The sequence below is a fragment of the Saimiri boliviensis genome, chromosome 1 (assembly GCF_048565385.1).
Source record: "Saimiri boliviensis isolate mSaiBol1 chromosome 1, mSaiBol1.pri, whole genome shotgun sequence".
NCBI classification, from domain to species: domain Eukaryota; kingdom Metazoa; phylum Chordata; class Mammalia; order Primates; family Cebidae; genus Saimiri; species Saimiri boliviensis.
This window is the reverse complement of record NC_133449.1, coordinates 147,656,902-147,677,598: the sequence shown is the minus strand read 5'-3', so window position 1 is coordinate 147,677,598 and position 20,697 is coordinate 147,656,902. Positions and strand designations below refer to the sequence as shown.

At 50.5% G+C, this 20,697-nt stretch overlaps 3 protein-coding genes across 6 annotated transcripts in view; all 3 read left to right on the top strand.

Moving 5' to 3' along the window:
- Positions 1-2,900, top strand: part of TMEM231 (transmembrane protein 231) — a 30,482-nt gene extending 27,582 nt beyond the window's left edge. The window contains exon 7 of the mRNA XM_003939900.3: positions 3-2,900. Coding sequence (XP_003939949.1) covers positions 3-183 — 181 coding nt within the window. The 3' untranslated portion in view covers positions 184-2,900. The remainder of the gene's footprint in view (positions 1-2) is intronic.
- A 1,230-nt stretch (positions 2,901-4,130) lies between these two features.
- Positions 4,131-20,693, top strand: LOC104653200 (carbohydrate sulfotransferase 5). 3 transcript variants are annotated; one of them, XM_039462562.2, is made up of 2 exons: positions 4,131-4,211; positions 8,899-20,693. In XM_039462562.2, the coding sequence occupies exon 2, from the start codon at positions 8,915-8,917 to the stop codon at positions 10,106-10,108; it is 1,194 nt and encodes a 397-aa protein (XP_039318496.1). In that variant the 5' UTR covers positions 4,131-4,211; positions 8,899-8,914; the 3' UTR covers positions 10,109-20,693. The 3 variants fall into 3 exon arrangements, with proteins under 3 accessions (XP_039318496.1, XP_003945330.2, XP_074262588.1); XM_003945281.4 differs by having other exon boundaries at positions 4,209-6,102; XM_074406487.1 differs by having other exon boundaries at positions 4,209-6,102; positions 6,779-20,693.
- LOC101039537 (carbohydrate sulfotransferase 6) overlaps positions 4,157-20,697 on the top strand; it is a 74,060-nt gene continuing 57,519 nt past the window's right edge. The window contains exon 1 of one of the 2 annotated variants that reach the window (XM_074406498.1): positions 4,157-4,211. The gene's annotated coding sequence lies outside the window, so the exon portion shown is untranslated. Of the gene's footprint in view, positions 4,212-10,272; positions 10,358-20,697 lie in introns of those variants that run through there. The other variant, XM_010350610.3, reaches the window with a different exon arrangement.

The following is a 20,697-nucleotide window of genomic DNA, read 5'->3' as shown; positions in this document are numbered from 1 at the left end:
ACTTATCAGCCAGGATTCTGGGAGATGGTAAAGTTCGCCTGGGTGCAGTATGTCAGCATCCTGCTTATCTTCCTCTGGGTGTTTGAAAGAATCAAGATCTTCGTGTTTCAGAATCAGGTGGTGACCACCGTCCCTGTGACAGCGACGCCCCGGGGAGAAGTGCTGAAGGAGCACGTATCCTAGGAATGCCGTTTCTGAGGACTCAGCAGGACCGTGGCTGCCTCATTGTCATCTCCTGGGAACATCTTAGGATGTTTCTGAAAGAGCCCAGGGGACACATGCGGGCTTGTGTGCTCTTCCCCTAGGAGACAAAGAACAGTTCTTCCCTTTGCTCTATACAAGTTCCATATCTTCAGAGCTCCTGCAGAATCGTCAGGGAGTAGTTTGTGGAAAGGTCTGAGGGTTCCTGGAGGCTGTAATTAGCTTTTTGGGTTTTTCTTCTTTGCCTTAGCGTTGCATTTCAGGAGAAAATTGCAGTCAGTTCAGACATCTTGGAAAGAGTCCCATCTCTGGTCAAGCAGAGACTTTTCCTCTGTTGAGTGAGAAACACACTGTACATTTCTTCCTTCTATTGTGAGCCACTGTTACTCTTTTCAGGGCTCTCTTGTGACAAACATGCCAATCACTAGCACTTTGCACCCCTGGGCCTCTCCATTTCCCATTCAGAGCTTTGATTTCCAGAGCTGAGGCCTTTCACTGGAGACCTGGAGGGGCAGGGCACAAGGGGGAGGGTCGCCTTGGCACAGGCATGAGGGAGGGCCGCTGAAGGACCCTCGGACCATCACCTGCCTCGGCCCGAAAGTCTGTCATCTGTCATCAGCTCAGCGGAGCAGCCCTGGATGCCTGCCTGACTGTGGCTGGCTCTTTGCCCTGTTTTGCCCTCTGTCTGCGCCCCTGGATGGCAGACTGAAGTCAGAGGGGCTGTTCATTCCCAGCCCCCTCAGCAGCACTGGGGGAAGAAAGGATTGTCACAACAGGTTCTTTCTGGCCCTCACTCAACAGCCTGGGCACTTGGCCCTCCTCCTCCTTGACAGCCCTCCCCCTTCCTGCAAAGGACAGGGGTGACCAGAGCTGGTGTTGGGATTGGCTCCCACTGCCTGACAACCACAAGTTTATTTAGAAGGCTAGCGGGAAGCCCAGCGGCTTGTGTTTCCCTTGACTAAGGAACAGGGTACTCATTAGAGTGGGGCGGGGAGCTTTGGGAAGGGCACAAGAAGCAGTGAGGGAGTAAGGAGGATGCTGGCCGGGGCAGGGCAGTCCAGCCTGGCGACTAGCAGAATGCCAAGCAGTCCAGCTGGATTACCATGGTGGCTGAGCAAGTGTCTGCGGGAGCAGAGGTGGCTGGAAGGGGCCTCTGCACATGGAAGACGGCTTGCTCAGCCCCTTCACCTCCTGAGAACGTGAGCAGTCTCCTCTAAGGACAGACGGAGCTGCTTCCTGATCCCAAGCAGGTCGTTGCCACTGGAAGACATGGCCCCTGCATCATGCCCACAAACACACCTCTTAGTGTGTGCCTCCATTTACCTTGGAGATCACCTCTCGTCTCCAGCACCATTTCCTTTACACTGACTAAAAACAGTTTTGGAAACAGCTATTGTCAAGTATACAAGCAGAAGAAATCCCTAAAACACTGTCCCCCCCCCCCTTTTTTTTTTTAAATTCAGGCTGTTTTATATGCCTAAATTTTTTTCTTGAGATCTAAATGAAAAATAGTTTCTTGTTTAAATCCCCATAAGGTAATAAGATTTAGAAAGATACAATATATGTATAAACATTGGTTTGCATTTTATTAAATCATTCTCATGAAAATTTTGTGTAAAGAACCCATGATGTTTTGTAATTTTCTAATTAAAATGTTCAAAATGAGGCCAAGCATGGCGGTTCATCCCTGTAATCTCAACACATTGGGAGGCCAAGGCAGGAGGATCACTTGAGGCCAGGTGTTTGAGGCTGCAGTGAGCTATGCTCACACCACTGCGCTCCAGCCTGGGTGACAGAGTGAGACCCTGTTTCTAAAGAAAAAAAGAAAAAGTCAGAATGGAAAATCACATGTACCTTTTTCCAGGGAAAGCGTTTGGAATGGGAAGAATAGGGAGGGCAGAGGTTGCACACAGCTGTCTTCATTATTCATAAGCAGCAGTGCCTTACAAAGGCTCTGCCCAAAGACCTTGGAACTTGGGTTACATCTTCGGTGAAAGTTCCCTGGCTCTTCCCCAAGTAAGTGAGTTTTTAGTGGAATTCACATGCCATTTGAAAGCCACGTGCTGTATAATTACAACTGCATCTGGTGAATATTAAATTTTTTACAGATCAGATGTTGATAGTTTCTGACTGAATCACAGCATAGCTGCAAGAAGTGAAAAGGCAAGAAATATACAGAATTTTATTAACTCAGCTCTGAGCCATAGCTAAGTTAATGTTTGATATTACTGAATATTTGGAGGCAGAAAGACTCCTGACTTTGCAAAATGATTAGTACAGTTTCAGCTTAAGTCAGAGGAGACCCCCCTAATACCGTATCATGAAAGGCTAAAAAGTAATTCTTTCTTTACTTGTTGCCCAGGCTTGAGTGCAATGGTGCTCACGGCAACCTCCACCTCCAGGGTTCAAGCAGTTCTGCCTCACCCTCCGGAGTATCTAGGATTACAGTCGCCTGCCATCACGCCTAGCTAATTTTTATATTTTTAGTAGTGACGGGGTTTCACGGTGTTGGCCAGGCTGGTCTTGAACTCCTGACCTCTAGTGATCCACCTGCCTCGGCCTCCTAAAGTGCTGGGTTCACAGCAGTTTGATCACAGAAGTTGTTATGGTTGGCATTGGGGCACACATCTTTCTAATCTTTTTTGTTGGCATCTTTTTAGTATTATAAACAACACTTCTATAAACCTTGTGTAGAAATCCTTGTTGCTGGTTTATTTCCTTAAGATGTATTCAAAAAACTTACGACCATTGTTAAGGATCTTAATTCATTGCGAAACCACAGCTGGGAAAGACTGCAAATTTCTTGTTTGATACCGCCTTGGGTTACAGTACCTCCGAATGCTCTGTCCTTTTCAGTTTTCAGTCCTTTTCAGTTGGTTGGGCTCTGCCCTTTTCTTTGTTTGTTTGTTTTAGAGATGGAGACTCACTTTGTCACCCAGGCCGGAGTACAATGCCCATGTTTCACCACACTGGCCAGGCTGGTCCTGAACCATCTCAAGTGATCTGCCAGCCTCACCTCCCAAAGTGCCGGGATTACAGTTGAGTGCCACCATGCTGTTCTGACCTGTTATTTGTAAAGCGTGGGTGAGGATCTTTTATTTCCTGAAACATATCCTGCTATGAAGCTGTGCCTCTGGGTGGAGGCTAGGGCAGGGTGGGCCCAGCTCCTAAGGCCACCTGGTCTCTCCACCCCTCCCAGATAGAGCACTACTGCACCAGGTCCCTGTGTCATCCAGGTGCCTGGGTCTTGGCTTAGGGCTGAGGCTGGAGCCTCGGGAAGGGTTTGGATTCCAAGTCACTTTGTGGCAAGGATGCCTCCGAGAGCAAGGAGGGCCAATATAAGATTCAACTTCCCTCACTAAGGCCTTTGTTCTTTTGCGGTTAGTTAGATGAGAGGTGACTCAGCCAGCACCCTTTGACATCCTGCCTCTCAAAGCCCCAGCCCACCTGGGCCCTCCTGCCCCGCCCTTGGCCAGCGCCCCTCCCCCGAGGTGTGGCTCCTCTGTCAGGAGTAGAGAGAGGGAGTTAGGGGCAAACCGGTTCCATCCTTCCCCTATCGCCCGGGCTCCCGCTGGCCACGCCTGAAAGCGCCACATAGTGTGCGCTCCAGGCTAGCAGCACCGAGCAGCGCCAAGGGTTGCGGGCCGCAGTGCCACGCTCTGGAGGGGGCTCTGAGCCGGGTCCCTCCCTGTCGTAGCCGCAGGACACCCCCACCCTCCACATCCCATTCAGATTCACTCTGCCTCGAGTTTCCAGGAGCTTCCGGTGGCTTGGTCCCCTGACACCCATCCATGCCTCTTAGAGCCCTTTTCCCGGCGTCACAGGCTGTCCTGTCGTAGTCTTGGGACCTTAAGGAGCAAGTCAGCCCTGCGGGCCCTCCCAGTGAAGAGAAGGAGTTGGCTGTGCGGTGGAACTTGGAAGAGACGACGTCTGGGAGCCTTTGCTGAGCCCAGGGAGAGAGGCGTCCCACTCCCTGCCGCGCCAATCGGGCAGAGACGCCAAGCTTTGGGGTACGTTGGTTCTTCACTCTCCATGGAGGATGTCCCCACACTTGGGTGGGCTGAGAGCTGGACCAGTGGCACAGTTGGGGACGCTCCTCTGTCTTCACTGGGGACCTGAGTTGGCAGGAAGAGCTGGGTTGGTTTTCTATCAGCAACTGGAAAGCTGGGGCTTCAGCTGCACGTGGGATCCTCACTGCGGGGGGTCTTTTGTTTCCATATTTGGCTTTTAAAGGGCATGTCTTTTAAAAGCTCTCGGTAGAGTACTTGAGAAAAAGTAGCTTGGCGAGTTAATTTGGAACCAGACTCAGGGGATTTGGAATTGTGCCTCACTGCCCCGAGCGGCTTGATGTTGGGTTTCAGGACGGGCCCTCTGGGCCATAGGACAGGTGCCTAGGAAATGTTTTTGTTTGCTTGTTTGTTTTGCGACAAAGTCTGGCTCTGTCACCCAGGCTGAAGTGCAGTGGTGATCTTGGCTCACTGTAACCTCCGCTTCTCAGGCTCAGAAGATTTCCTGCCTCAGCCTCCCCAGTAACTGGGATTACTGGTGCTGGCCACCACACCCCAGCTAATTTTTATATTTTTGTATTTTTAGTGTTTCACCATGTTGGCAGGCTGGTCCGAACTCCTCAGGTGATAGCGCCACCCACACACCCCCGCCGAATCCTGCCTCAGCCTCTCAGGCTGGGATTACAGGCATGAGCCACTGCACTGGGACCAAATTTTTTTTTTTTTTTTTAACATGGAGTTTCTTTCCTGTTGCCCAGACTAGAGTGCAATGGTGCAATCTCGGCTCACTGCATCCTCTGCCTCCTGGGTTCAAGCAATTCTCCTGCCTCAGCCCCCCAAGTAGCAGGGATTACAGGTACCTGCCACCACACTCCACCTAATTTTTATATTGTTAGTAGAGATAGGTTTCCCAAAGCATTGTGATACTTTTAAGCCACTGTGCTCGGCCTCTAGGAAATGTTGACTCTTTTTTCTCTTCTCTTTTACACGGAGGCAAGGCAGTCAAGAACTGCATTTTTGGCCAGGCGCCATGGCCCAATGCTTGTAATCCCAACCCTTTGGGAGGCCAAGGTTGTGATGCCCCCATCTCTACTTTTAGAATTTTATGTGACCTCTATGTACTACTTTTCTGAAAACCAAACGTGTAATAAATATGTGCCCCCAGAAAAGAATCAAAAAAGGGAAGAATTTAGGGTGGGAGGGGATAGTCCTTCCAGGATGGAAGAGTTCACTGTACCAAGGCTTAGGAGTGGGACCTGCCACAGACCCCTGTGCTGGGCGTCTGGCTCTTGGACTAAATCTCCAGCCCTGTGCTGGGAGTCTGGCTCTTGGACTTAAGCCCCTGCCCTGCCTCTTTCTCACTGGGCATTCATGTCTCTGATCCCCACTGCTTCAATTGAAACAGACAGGGATGGTCGATTCTGCCTCGCCTGACTGGTTCTTCCTAACTGAATCCTTGGCCAATTGTCCACTGTGCTGATCTTATCAGAAAGCTCCCAGTGAGGAGCTGGTCTTCTGGAGACTCTGTGTGGCATAGGGTGATTCAACCACCTTCTTTTTTTTTTTTTTTTTTTTGTGACAGTCTTGCTCTGTCATCAGGCTGGAGTGAAGTGGTGCAATCTCGGCTCACTGCAACCTCCGCCTCCCAGTTCAAGCGATTCCCCTGTCTCAGCATCCCAAGTAGCTGGGACTACAGGCACGTGCCACCATGCCCGGCTAATTTTTTGTATTTTTAGTAGAGATGGGGTTTCACCATGTTGGCCAGGACGGTCTAAATCTCCTGATCTCATGATCCACCTGCCTTGGCCTCCCAAAGTGCTGAGATTACAGGCGTGAGTCACTGCACCCAGCCAACCACCTTCTTAAGAAGACCTCTGGCTTTTCTGGAACACAGGTAAACACCTTGGCTTGGGATCAAGATCCTCTCTACCCAGGCGAGGGCTAGGCTGGCCAGCACAACTGTGTTTGGGCCAGAGCAGCAGGGTCCTGCACGCTGCAGGGAGCAATCACAGGTGGGAGGAGCCCACAGCCTGGGATCAGAGGTGCCAGGAGCTTGGGAACAGGAGCCCTGGGGTCCAGCTTTCCTGCTGTGTCTCCAGGCCTTGAGTCCTTCCCCTGAAAAATGACATCATCATGCCCACCTCAGGGCCTGTTGAGTTAAATCATCCAGTAGACTTGAAGCAGCTAGCACTTGTAACCGTTGAGGTCAGCAAATATGAGTTCCCTTCCTCTCTGGCACTCTGTTGGCAGGGGAGCCCACTATCCATCAGCCAGCCCTGGAAAATGTATAGTCACACATGCAGAGAAGATGGGGGGCTATGCTCCTCATCTTCCAGGTTTTGCAGGAGTAGGTGTGGGGATCCAGAAGATAGCTCGGGAGTCAGCAGGTGACAGCTATTGAGCATCCTCCACTCACTCCTGTCCCCACAACGAGGGGAAGGAGCTGAGGTGGGATCTGCTCTGAAGTTAGACCCTGGCTTCTCTCAGTGGTGACCTGGACAGGGGAGGGGAAGGAGAGGGAGCAAAGGATGCAGGAGCAAGGAGGGAACTTCTAGGCCCCTCCCTTCCAGAGTCCCCCAACCTTGAGATCATCACAGAAGCAACAGCTGCAAAGAGAAGAGCACTTTGGCACCTTGGAATTCGGGAGGCAGCTCCGTGTTCCTTCCACCCTGTGAGACATGCATGGCTTTTTTTTTTTTTTTTTTTTTTTTTTGAGGCAGTCTCCCTCTGTTGCCCAGGCTGAAGTGCAGTGGCCTGATCTGAGCTCACTGCAGCCTCCACCTCATGGGTTCAAACGATTCTCCCGAGTAGCTGGGACTACAGGCGGGCCCCACCACGCCCAGCTAATTTTTGTATTTTGAGTAGAGACGGGGTTTCACCATATTGGCCGTGTTGGTCTGGAACTCCTGACCTCATGATCTGCCCACCTTGGCCTCCCAAAGTGCTGGGATTACAGGCATGAGCCACCGCACCCAGCCAGTATACGTGACATTCTTAAGGTCCACTAAAGGCTCAGGTGTGGTTGGAGACCAGAGGATGGCCTTTGAGATACTGGGATTGGAAGGGTAGGTGGCCTGTGGGTGTCTCCTCTGGGGGAAGCCTCCCCAGGTGGAAGGGGTTCTTGCTCTCCAGAGGTAGCTTAGCACAGTGACATTAACAGTGACAGGGGCATGTGTGTAAGAAACGCTTCCCCAGGCTCTCTTTTCATAGGTGTTTGCAGCAGCATCCATCACAGCATCTCTTAAGAGGTTAAATGTTGCAAATCCCATTCTACAGAGGTGGAAATCGAGCCTCAGAGAAGTTACGTCACTTGCCCCTGATCCCATAGCTCCCCAGTGACAGTGCTAGGACTCCGAGCCAGCTCTCTCACCATCCAGCGGGAGACCCCGCCAGTTTCCAGCCATTTGGAGAAATGCCCTACTCAGACTCACTCAACCTCAGCAAGCCTGGTGGTGCTCTGACATCCACCCAACCCCCATCAAGCCCTTTAGCTCCACAACCCAAAAGGGTCTCTCTATGAGGTATCTTGAAGCAAAAGACAGGCAGGACAACTCTGCTTCCACCCTGGGGAGATTTCTATGTACGGGGCTGTCTCTCTGTTTGGGGCTCTGATCTCTCCTTCCTGCCTTGCTGCCTGTCGAAGCATTTCCCATGGAGTTGTGATCAGCATTGCAACACTCCCAGCAGTCCTGGGCGATGGTGAGTCCCCTCAGCTGGCTGGGACAGTACTCTGCTGTCACCTCTCTGTTCTCTGGCTCCATCCCAGCTCCCCCTCAACTGGTCTCCTTGCCAACCCTCAGGGATCCAGGACACCCTCTCTCTGGAGTCCATGCTGCCTTCAGCACTTCACTCCCCACCAGTGATGGCAACACTTGGTGTTCTTTGTCCACTTTATTTACTTGCTTATTTTTAATAACAAAAGTTTTCTACTGGCGGGGCGTGGTGGCTCACGCCTATAATCCCAGCACTTTGGGAAGCCAAGGCGGGCGGATTACCTGAGGTCAAGAGTTCAAGACCAGCCTGACCAACATGGAGAAACCCTGTCTCTGCTAAAAATGCAAAATTAGCTGGGCTTGGTGGCGCATGCCTGTAATCCCAGCTACTCTTGAGACTGAGGCAGGAGAAACGCTTGAACCCAGGAGGCGGAGGTTGCAGTGAGCCAAGAGATGCCGCTGCACTCCAGCCTAATCGACAGAGCGAGACCCTGTCTCAAAACAAAAGAAAGAAAGACAGGGCTGGGCATGGTGGCTCATGCCTGTAATCCAAGCACTTTGGAAGCCAAGGCGGGCGGATAACCTGAGGTCAGGAGTTCAAGACCAGCCTGACCAACATGGTGAAACCCCGTCTTAAAAAAAAAAAAAAAAAAGAAAAAAGAAAGATAATATTTACCTATCTCTACAGATAGCTAGCCTGTAGATATGTAAGTAGGTGGGTGGGTAGGTAGACAGTTCCATGGATATCCCATAGTCTTCTGCAGCTGGACTTCTGCTCTGAGCACAGACTATAGTCTGGCATGTCTTGACTCCATATTCCTGGGAAAGCCCTCAACTGAGACCATAGGGGTCTTGGGAGGTGCAATGGGTAGGGTAGTTGAATTTGAGGGCTGTTCCCTGAGGGCAGTGGGCAGTAATTGGGGCATGGGATGGGCATGAGGGCCCTGGTCCCTAAACATTGCTCACTCCATTCCAAGGCCCCCAGCTGCCGGCATGCGACTGCCTCGCTTCTCCAACAAGACAGCAACCACGCTCCTCCTGGCACAGACTATCTGCCTCCTGCTCTTTGTTGTCTACCAGCCAGGGCCCTCTTCCCCCACGGAGACAGGCCGTGAGCGTGTGCACGTGCTGGTGCTGTCCTCATGGCGCTCGGGCTCGTCCTTCGTGGGCCAGCTCTTCAGCCAGCACCCCGATGTCTTCTACCTGATGGAGCCCGCGTGGCACGTGTGGACTACACTGAGGCAGAGCAGCGCCAAAACGCTGCACATGGCCGTGCGCGACCTGGTGCGTTCCGTCTTTTTGTGTGACATGGATGTGTTTGATGCCTACATGCCACAGAGTCGAAACCTGTCCGCCTTTTTCAAGTGGGAGGTGAGCCGCGCGCTGTGCTCACCACCGGCCTGCAGCGCCTTTCCCCGAGGTGCCATCAGCAAGGAGAATGCATGCAGGACTCTGTGCACACGGCAGCCCTTCAGCCTGGCCCAGGAGGCCTGTCGTTCCTACAGCCACGTGGTGCTCAAGGAGGTGCGTTTCTTCAACCTGCAGGTGCTCTACCCGCTGCTCAGGGACCCTGCGCTCAACCTGCGCATCGTGCACCTGGTGCGCGACCCACGGGCCGTGCTGCGCTCCCGGGAGGCGGCGGCCCAGCTACTAGCACTTGACAACGGCATTGTGCTGGGCACACACGGCAAGTGGGTGGAGGCCGACCCTCACCTGCACCTGATGCGGGAGGTGTGCCGCAGCCATGTGCATATCGCCGAGGCCGCCACAGTCAAGCCGCCACCCTTCCTGCGCGGCCGCTACCGCCTGGTGCGCTTCGAGGACCTGGCACGGGAGCCGCTGGCAGAGATCCGGGCACTCTACGCCTTCACCGGCCTGAGCCTCACGCCACAGCTCAAGACCTGGATCCACAACATCACCCACGGGTCAGGGGTCGGCAAGGCATTCGAGGCTTTCCGGACTTCGTCTAGGAATGCGCGCAACGTCTCCCAGGCCTGGCGCCAAGCGCTGCCCTTCACCAAGATCCGCCACGTGCAGAAGGTGTGCGCCAGTGCACTGCAGCTGCTGGGCTACCGGCCTGTCTACTCTGAGGACGAGCAGCACAACCTCACCATGGATCTGGTGCTGCCACGAGGCCCAAAACACTTCAGCTGGGCATCCTCTGACTCTGAGAACTCTGGACCCTAGAGCAGGCCCCGAATTGTGGTCACCAGGCCCAGGAGGCGACTGCATGGTGGAGAGGGAGCTGGGGCGCACAGGGAAGCAGGTCCTTACTGTTAACCGGGAGTTTGGAGTCCCCCCCTGAAATAGGCAAGGACTGCACGTTTGGTTCTCTCCTGATTCTCGGTTCTCCATTGAGTCCTCTGTAGCTGCCTTCTCATCAGGTACTCTCTTCATGGAAAGCAACTGTTGCCCCTACCTCTCTGGGAACAGGGAGTAAGTTCTGCTACATTAAATTAAATATGTTCCAGACCACATGTGGTGGCTTACACCTATAAGCTCAGCACTTTGAGAGGCTGAGGCAGGTGGATCACATGAGGTCAGGAGTTCGATACCAGCCTGGCTGACATAGTGAAATACCTTCTCTACTAAAAATATAAATATTAGCGGGATGTGGTAGCACACACCTGTAATCCCAGCTACGTGGGAGACTGAGGTGGGAGAATCACGTGAACCCGGGAGGTAGTGGTTGCAGTGAGCTGAGATATCACCACCACACTCCAGCCTGGGTGACAGACTGAGGCTCCATTAAAAAGAAAATTTACATTTGCTCAAAGATCCTGTAATCTGGTGAACTGTAACCTCATTTTTTTCTCTTATTATTTTTTTATTGTGTGATTCCATTTATTTAAAGCTGAAAAAACAGAAAAACTAGTCTATGGTGGTAGAGGTCAGAATAGGGGATACTTTGGCCATGTGCAGTGGCTCATGCCTGTAATCCCAGCACTTTGGGAGGCCAAGGCAGGTGAATTGCGTGAGATCAGGAGTTCGAGACCAGCCTGGCGAACATGGTGAAACCCTGTCTCTAACTAAAAATACAAAAAATTAGCCAGGCACTGTGGCGTGTGCCGGTAATCCTATCTACTCCAGAGGCTGAGGCAGTAGAATCGCTTGAACCCAGGAGGCAGAGGTTGTAGTGAGCCAAGATCGTGCCAGTGCATTCCAGCCTGGGTGACAGAGCAAGACTCTGTCTAAAAGAAAAAAAAAAGGGTGGGGGATACTTTGTAGGGAGGATTTGACTGGGATGTAACCTCCTTTAATATGTAAACAATCTACAATCTGATGTGAGATTATATTCTTGTAAGAAGAATGGAGTCTCTTCAAATCATAGCAGCCAGCTTTCAGCCAGGGACAGATGTCACACTGACCAGATGTGTCCAAAGAAGACAAAGGCTGAGCTGTAACCAATCAGGCTATATCCAGTGCCACTTCCTTTTCTGTTTATGACACTGCTTGTCCACGGTTGCTTGGTTGCTTGGTGGAGGTCTCTGTAACCTCTGTAATGTAGATCTCTCATTTAATGGGGTGAGTTTACATCAAGCTGTTTTGTAGTGAACACCAGCCCTTAATCACCATCATCCCTCGAACAAAGACTGACCAGTTGTACTCAAATGCTGCTGAGCTATCTTTATTGCATGGACTTTGAGTTGTTTATTTGACCAGTTTGTGGAAACGCCTAATAATGAGTGCACTTCTGTTTCTTGGCATTATCACCTTATAGCCATTATATGATAGTCTCCCTGGCTGGGCACAGTGGCCCATGCCTGTAATCCCAGCACTTTGGGAGGCTGAGGCAGGCAGATCACTTGAGGTTAGGAGTTTGAGACCAGCCTGGCCAACATGGTGAAACCCTGTCTTTACTAAAAATACAAAAACTAGCCGAGTGTAATGTTGCATGCCTGTAATCCCAGCTACTCAGGAGGTTGAGGCAGAAGAATCACTTGAACCCAGGAGCTGGAGGGTGCAGTGAGCCAAGATTGCACCACTGTACTCCAGCCTGGGTGACAAAGCCAGACTTTATCTTAAATAGTAATAATAATAGGCCAGGCACCGTGGCTGAAGCCTGTGATCTCAGCACTTTGGGAAGCCATGGCAGGTGGATCAGTTGAGGTCAGGAATTCAAGACCAGCCTAGCCAACGTGGTGAAACCCTGTCTCTACTAAAATACAAAAGTTAGCCAGGCATGGTGGCAGACTTCTGTAATCCCAGCTACACAGGAGGCTGAAGCAGGAGAATGGCTTGAACCCAGTAAGTGGAGGTTGGGAGGTTGCAGTGAAATGAGATCATGCCACTGCACTCTAGCCTGGGCAATACTTTTTTAATAATAATAATAATCTCTCTGCTTCATTGCTTCCCCTGGGAAGTCTTACATGTTCCTATGCAGCCATTCTTTATTTTTATTTATTTTTTTTTTTTTTTTTGAGACTGAGTTTCGCTCTTGTTACCCAGGCTGGAGTGCAATGGCACGATCTCGGCTCACCACAACCTCCGCCTCCTGGGTTCAGGCAATTCTCCTGCCTCAGCCTCCTGAGTAGCTGGGATTACAGGCATGCACCACCGTGCCCAGCTAATTTTTAGTATTTTTAGTAGAGACGGGGTTTCACCATGTTGACCAGGACAGTCTCGATCTCTTGACCTCGTGATCCACCCGCCTCGGCCTCCCAAAGTGCTGGGATTACAGGCTTGAGCCACCGCGCCTGGCCCTATGCAGCCATTCTTAATACATCAACTGGTCTATTAGAATAACAAAAACATGGCCGGGGCAGTGGCTCATGCCTGTAATCCCAGCACTGCAGGAGGTTGAGGCAGATGAATCACAAGGCCAGGAGTTCAAAACCCAGTCTCTACTAAAAATACAAAAATTGGGCTGGTGTGGTGATGCATGCCTGTAATCCCAGCTACTCAGGAGGCTGAGGCAGGAGAATCGCCTGAACCCAGGAGGCGGAGGTTGCAGTGAGCTGAGATCTCACCACTCACCTGACAGAGCGAGACTCTGTCTCAAAAAAAAGAACAAAGACATTAAGAAAGCATAAAGAGACTGGGTGCAGTGGTTCATGCCTGTAATCCCAGCACTTTGGGAAGCCAAGGTGGGAGGATCCCCTGAGGTCGGGAGTTCAAGTCCAGCCTGACCAATATGACAAAACCCAGTCTCTACTACAAATACAAAATTAGCTGGACATGGTGGCACATGCTTGTAATCGCAGCTACTCAGGTGACTGAGGCAGGAGAATCGCTTGAATCCAGGAGGCAGCGGTTGCGGTGAGCCGAGATCGTGCCATTGCACCCACCTGGGAGACAGCAAGACTCTGTCTCAAAAAGAAAAAGAAAACATAAAGAATCATCCAACTAAGATGAAATTGTGAATTGTGAACTCAATACCAAAACAAAACAAGTCCAGTAATGGTGACCAAAAACAGGGTCAGGGTCCAAGGCTTTGGGGTCAACCTCTCAAAACTGAGAGGCTGACCAAAAGGCAGAGATGTTTAAATTCAATTAAATTTGGCCCAAAGCTGCTCCCAATACCTGTTGAACTGCAACCTAACTTAGTATTTACATAAACTGCCTCCCAACTGAGACTATATTCTTGCAACAAATAGCTGAGTCTCAGCAAGTCACAACAGCTGTGCTTTAACCAGTCACATGCTGCCAACTGATCAGACTGTGTCCAGATAAGGCAAATGCTGAGCTGTATCCATCAGACCGTTTCTGTGTGTTACTTGAATACACCTGGGCTGCACAGTTGCTGGGTGGAGCACTCCGAACCTTTACTGGTTCAGGATGCTGCCTGATTCATACATTTTCTTTGCTCAAATAAAGTCTGCTTAATTTAATTCACCTAATGTTTTTCTATTAACAGTCCTGATGACAGGCAGCCGGGCGCGGTGGCTCAAGCCTGTATCCCAGCACTTTGGGAGGCCGAGGCGGGTGGATCACGAGGTCAAGAGATCGAGACCATCCTGGTCAACATGGTGAAACCCCATCTCTACTAAAAATACAAAAAAAATAGCTGGGCATGGTGGCGCGTGCCTGTAATCCCAGCTACTCAGGAGGCTGAGGCAGGAGAATTGCCTGAACCCAGGAGGCGGAGGTTGCGGTGAGCCGAGATCGCGCCATTGCACTCCAGCCTGGGTAACAAGAGCGAAACTCTGTCTCAAAAAAGAAAAAAAAAACACAGTCCTGATGACTTGGCAGCGACCCAACTCCTCCTTTCCCCTCAACTCTCTCCTCTCTTGGAATGCATCCTGCAGCAGCTGAAAGGGGTGCCCCAGGCCTGGCTGGGAGCAAAATCTAGTGATAATGCTTCTGAACATCCCACATGAACCGCACACATACACACACACACGCACACACTCACATGCACATACAACCTGGAATCTGTTCCCCTTATGCCCCTGGCACCACACTCTGTCAAAGCCTTTGACCTTTATATTCTTCTCTGTCTTCAGTGAGAAAGAGGTGGCTCACGCCTATAATCCCAGCACTTTGGGAGGCTGAGGTGGGTGCATCACTTGAGGTGAGGAGTTCAAGACCAGCCTGGCCAAGATGGTGAAAACCTATCTCTACCAAAAATATAAAAAATAAGCTGAGTGTGGTGGTGCCCGCCTGTAATCCCAGCTACTTGAGAGGCTGAAAGGGGAGAATTGCTTGAACCCGGGAGGCAGAGGTTGCAGTGAGCTGAGATCGCATCACTATGCCATCCTGGGTGACAGAGTGAGACTCCATCTCAAAAAAAGAAAAAAAAGAGGTATATTAGCCTTGAAGCTGAAACCCACTGGAGGATGCTTTGAGTTTTAGATGCCTCTTGTCTTGTGGTCTTCTCCTGGACTCTCTCTACTCTACCTCCCAGGAGGCCACATCACCTTGTCCAGATAAGGTAAATCTTTGAAATTTTTTTTTTGAGACAAAGTCTCACTCTGTCGCGCAGGTTGGAGTGCAGTAGTACCATCTCGGCTCACTGCAACCTCCCTATCCTGGGTTCAAGCCGATTCTCCTGCCTCAGCCTCCCGAGTAGCTGGGATTACAGGTGTGTGCCACCACACCTGGCTGATTTTTATATTTTCAGTAGAGATGGGGTTTCACCATGTTGGCCAGGCTGGTCTCAAACTCCTGATCGCAAGTGATTCACCCGCTTTGGTTTCCAAAAGTGCTTGGATTACAGGAGTGAGCCACCGTGCTGGGCCAGACGAACCTTTGATTTGTACTGACATGAAATAGCCCACCTATAGAAATGAATATAATAATTCACCTACCTGTGTGATACAGATTAGAGTTTATAGCCTGCAAGCTTGAAAAGCAAACTCAGAAGGGAAAGGACTTTTCCAAGGTCACGTGGTAAGGAGGATTAAAGGAAGAGGATTTTGCTGTGGGACTTCAGTAGGGAGAAGAGGGTGAAGCAGGCTTTCAGAGACCTGCTCCCGGGTGAGAAGGGTCAGATTTTCCCATTTTAATTGCTTTAGGGAGGAGCAGGCAGAGTCATGGCCAGGGACACAGCTGAGAGATAGAGGAAGCTGTGAATGTGAGACCAGAGCTTATCATCCTGGACAAGCCTGGAGGGAGGCAGTAAGTGGGAAAGGTGAGAGGGGTGGGGAGGCCTGAGCAGCAAGCCAGGCATAGGGCATGGCAGAGCAAGAGGGGGGCAGCAGGATCAGTGCCTGGAAGGCAGGGGCGGCCCGTCGTGGGGAGTGGAACTCATCAGGCTTGCTGGGAGGTTGGAAGAGAAATGGCTCTGGGCTGGATCTGTCTTCCATTGGTTCTTCTGGGCCAGGCCTTGGAGGAGAACAAAGGAAGATCCCCGACCACAAGCCACGCCATCTAGCTCTGGTGGCAAAGGGGCTTAGTAAAGGGATGCTGGGTGTGTAGAGGGCTTAGTCCTGAGCTCAGGAAATGAGAACCAGTAAGTGCCCAGTACAGGTTTAAAAGAAAAGCTTGGGGCCTGGCGCGGTGGCTCACATCTGTAATCCCAGCACTTTGGGAGGCCAAGGCAGGTGGATCATGTGGTCAAGAGATCAAGACTATTCTGGCCAACATGGTGAAACCTGGTCTCTACTAAAAATACAAAAAATTAGCGGGGTGTGGTGGTGCGCACCTGTAGTCCCAGCTACTCAGGAGGCTGAGGCAGGAGGATCGCTTGAACCTGGAAGGTGGAGCTTGGAGTGAGCCGAGATGGCACCACTGCACTCCAACCTGGTGACAGAGCGAGACTCTGTATAAAGAAAAGAAAAGAGAAAGGAAAAGAAAAAGGAAGAGAGAGAGGAAGACAGGAAGGAATGAAGGAAAAGGGAAGGGAAGGAAGGAAAGAAAGAAAAGCTCACAGAACCCCTGGGAAGAACAAGGAAGCTGAATTAGCCACATAAATGGACTCAGATCACGTTGGAACACAGAGCTGGTCTGGGAAGTGTGTTGGCTGCCACCAGAACTTCTGACCCTGTTACCTGTGAAATGAGGCAGTTACCCTCACGGTTGCCATCAGCTGCCAGGAGGGATGCTTGTGGTCACCAGCTTCCAATTCTCATCCTGGTTTTGACCACACATTGGGGGAACCTGGATTGTGGAGCCATATCCTCCCTGCAAAGCCAGCAGGGCAAGGGGGATCTGGCATTTTCTTCTTTACATGGAGGAAGCACAGATACATTAGCCTTGAAGCTGACGCCCACCGGAGGACCCTCCAGTTTTAGAGGCTTCAGCCACACAAATCCTGCATCTTTCCCTGCTGACAGTAACATGGGCAGAGTGTTTAAAGCCACAAATGAAGCAATGGGTATTCTACAGCTTGAAAGATCTATCTCTTCAGGCTGCTGTAGCAAAATACTTCAGACTGGGTAACTAATAAGCAACAGAAATTTATTTCTCACAGGCTGGGAAGTCCAAGATCAAGGAGCCAGTGGTGTCTGGTGGCGGCTTTTTTTTTTTCCTTCATTTTTTTTTTTTTTTTTGAGATGGAGTCTCACTCTGTCACCCAGGCTGGAGTGCAATGGCTTGCTCTTGGCTCACTGCAACCTCTGCCTCCCGGGTTCAAGCAATCCTCCTGCTTCACCCTCCTGAATAGCTGGGATTAACAGACATGTACCACCACGCCTGGCTAATTTTGTATTTTTAGTACAGACAGTTTCTCCATGTTGATCAGGGTGGTCTTGGACTCTGGACCTCAGGTGATCCGCCCCTATTGGCTTCCCAAAGTACTGGGATTATAGGCATGAGCCACTGCACCCAGCAGAGGGCTCCCTTTTTCACAGACAGTGACTTCTAGCCATGTCCTCCTGTGGTTAAAGGAGTGTGGCAGCTCTCTAGGGCAGTTTTATTTTATTTCATTTTATTTTTTTGAGACGTAGTTTTGCTCTGTCACTCAGGCTGGAGTGCAGCGGCACAATCTTGGCTCATTGCAACCTCTGCTTCCCAGGTTCAAGTGCTTCTCCTCCCTCAGCCTCCCCAGTAGCTGGGATTATAGGTGCTCACCACCATGCATGGCTAATTTTTTTGTATTTTTACTAGAGACAGGGTTTCATCATGCTGATCTAGGGCCTTTTTTTTGAGACGGAGTTTTGCTCTTGTTACCCAGGCTGGAGTGCAATATCGCGATCTCGGCTCACCGTAACCTCAGCCTCCTGGGTTCAGTCAATCCTCCTGCCTCAGCCTCCTGAGTAGCTGGGATTACAGGCACGTGCCACCATGCCCAGCTAATTTTTTGTATTTTTAGTAGAGACAGGGTTTCACCATGTTGACCAGGATGGTCTCGATCTCTTGACCTCATGATCCACCCGCCTCGGCCTCCCAAAGTGCTGGGATTACAGGCTTGAGCCACCATGCCCAGCCCATTCTAGGGCCTTTTTGTAAGAGCACTAATCTCACTGAAGAGGGTTCCATCCTCGTGATTGAATCACCTCCCAAAGGCTGCACTTCCCAGTACCATTACCCCAGAGGTGAGACTTTAAACGTATGAATTGGAGGGGACACAGGCATTCACACCACAGTAGAAAGGCTGGGATCACATAGATTTTTATGTGGACTGGGATTCCAATTGACATCTTTGACTTCAATGCTTGTGGTTCTACCAAGTAAACTGTACTGGGGATGAGGATGAACTATTGCAAATGATCCCACGACAGTCTTGGAAGATCAGATCATTTGCTCCTGACAACAACATGGGTCTCTAGGGGTGAGGGAGCCCCAGGGACCAGGACCTTGAGGGATTTGTTGGGCAGTTGATAGGGGCATTGGGCCCCTACTGATGCCCCTTCATGCATGTGTCTCACCACTGCCCTACCCACCCCTTGTCCTGTCCTGGCCAGTAGGAATAAAATAACCTGCAGACCCTGTCATGAAGGAGTCCACTGTCTTGTGGAGGAGTCAGCCTAGGAACAGACAGTCCGAGTTGATGTGGTCTGCTCAGGCAACCAAGGATGGACAAGAGGCTCATGATGCCGGAGGCCAGGAACAGGGAGAGGCTGATAGCTAGTGGAGTCAAGGACGGCTTTGATGGGAGACTCAGAGCCCAGCCAGACAGTGGTATCCCATAGGCTTCATTTGCCCCTGATTGGGTCACAGGTTTTACTGATGGCCGCAATGAATGGCCTCTCTGTATTCACGTCCTTGCTATATGACTCATCCATTCTCTCCTGACTCCCAGGGTGCTAGTTCAGGGATGACTGGCTCCCAGATCTGTCCCCTGCACACGGGGCACTGTGAGCAAGCCTCAGGGTGAGCCCTGGTCTCCGTGTGCATCGGTGACCCCCAGGTAAGCTCGTGGTAAGCTCTGGCTGCTCTGCATCAGAGCGAAGCAGGCATTCTGGACAAGCCTCTGGTGAGCCCGGGTCTCCTACATGTTATACACACTGAGCACACATCTGGTTGCACTTCTGGGCCCACTGGGTTGCAGGCCAGCCTGGGATAAATCTAGATCAGGTTTCAAGACAAAGTCAGAGAGTGGCCTGGTTGGCTGGGGACAACAAAGCCTAAGCTGGGGACTCAGGGGAGGCAGATATTTGTATTGCTTGTCACATATGCCTTGTCACTCAGGGATTATAGTCATGACAACAAAATTTTATTACTGGGGATTGCCCAATGCTGTAATAGGGCAAAGACCTTTGGGTTGGTGTGGGGATGACTGTACTGAGGGCCACGGTTAATGGCTCATTATATCAACACTCTTTGCTATGTAACCATAGCTCCTGCCATTGAGAGGTGGAGTCTCTTTGCATGCCTTTGACTCTGTGTTGGTCTTGTGACGTGCTTTGGCAGTAGAATGTTGCACAAGTCCCAGTGTGTCAGTTTTGAGCTTGGCTTTGTAGAAAAGGCCTTATGATCTCTTCCTATCTTAGTTTTACCCATCTTAGGTTTCAGCTGGAGGTCTGCTGTGGTTTGAATGTGTCCCCCAAAGTTTACATGTTGGAAACCTGATCCCCAATGCATCAGTGTTGGGGTTGTAAATGAAAAGTAGGATGGGCATGGTGACTCACACCTGTAATCCCACCACTTTGGGAGGCTGAGGTGTGTGGATCATGAGGTCAGGAGTTCAAGACCAGCCTGGCCAAGATGGTGAAACCCTGTCTCTATTAAAAAATACAAAAATCGGCCAGGCATGGTGGTGGGTGCTTGTAATCCCAGCTACTCCAGAGGCTGAGGCAGGAGAATTACTTGAACCTGGGAGGCAGAAGTTGCAGTGAGTTGAGATCACACCACTGCACTCCAGCCTGGGTGATGGAGCAAGACTCCACCTCAAAAAAAAAAAAAGAAAAAAAGGAAGATGAAAAGTGATTGACCATGATAAGGGCCCTACTTTCATGAATGGATTAATGTCATTTTGTCATTATTTCAGGAGTGAGTTTGTTATCTTGAGAGTGATACCTTATAAATGAAGAAGTTTGTTCTCTTTTTGTCTCTATCCCTCTCTGTGCCTTTCTATCATATGATGTCTAGCAACATGGTAACACAGCAAGAAGGTCCTCGCCAGATGCTAGCTCCCCAATCGTGAGTTTCCCCCAGCCTTCAGAAGGGTGAGCCAATAGATTTCTCTTTATTATCAATTACCTAGTCTCTAATACTCTGTTACAGCAACACAAAAGGGACTAAAATAGGCTCCTTAACAAAAAGATTCACAGACAGAACAGTTTGTTTGTTTTGGGATCATGTCTGGCTTTGTGGCCCAGGCTGGAGTGGGCCATCTCAGCTCACTGCAACCCCCACCTCCCCAACTCAAGCAATTCACCCACCTCAACCTCCCAAGTATCTGGGACTACAAGCACATCACTATGCCAGGCTAATTTTTGTATTTTGGGGGCTACATGTGTTTTACTATGTAGGCCAGTCTGATCTCTAACTCCTGTGCTCAAGCAGTCCACCTGCTTCAGCCTTCCAAAGTGCTGCAATCACAGACGTGAGCCACCCAAGAACAGTTCCTTAACACATGCAGCGTCTGTCACACAGGATAAGCCTAAATGAAAAGTAGCAACACAGTAGCTCAGAACACTGCCTTATACAACATCTTCCAAAAGACACAATAAATTTATAGAGAAATGACAGGACGAAAGAAAGTTTTAGGCCTCCAAAGGTGAGAAACTGTGCAAAGGTAAACACTGTATCCGAGAGGAAGCTGATACGGCAGGATTTGTCTGCAGTGCCTGTGGTACCACCTCTGGCTGGGCAGAGTTAAGGGTTGTCTCCAGTGAAGAACTTAGACCGTTCCTTTAGGCAGAAAAGCGGGAGGAAAACCTGACCTTTTCTTGTAGTCTGCTTCTTAATTGCCTTCAGCTGACAATCTGACAATACTTTTTATGTGAAAT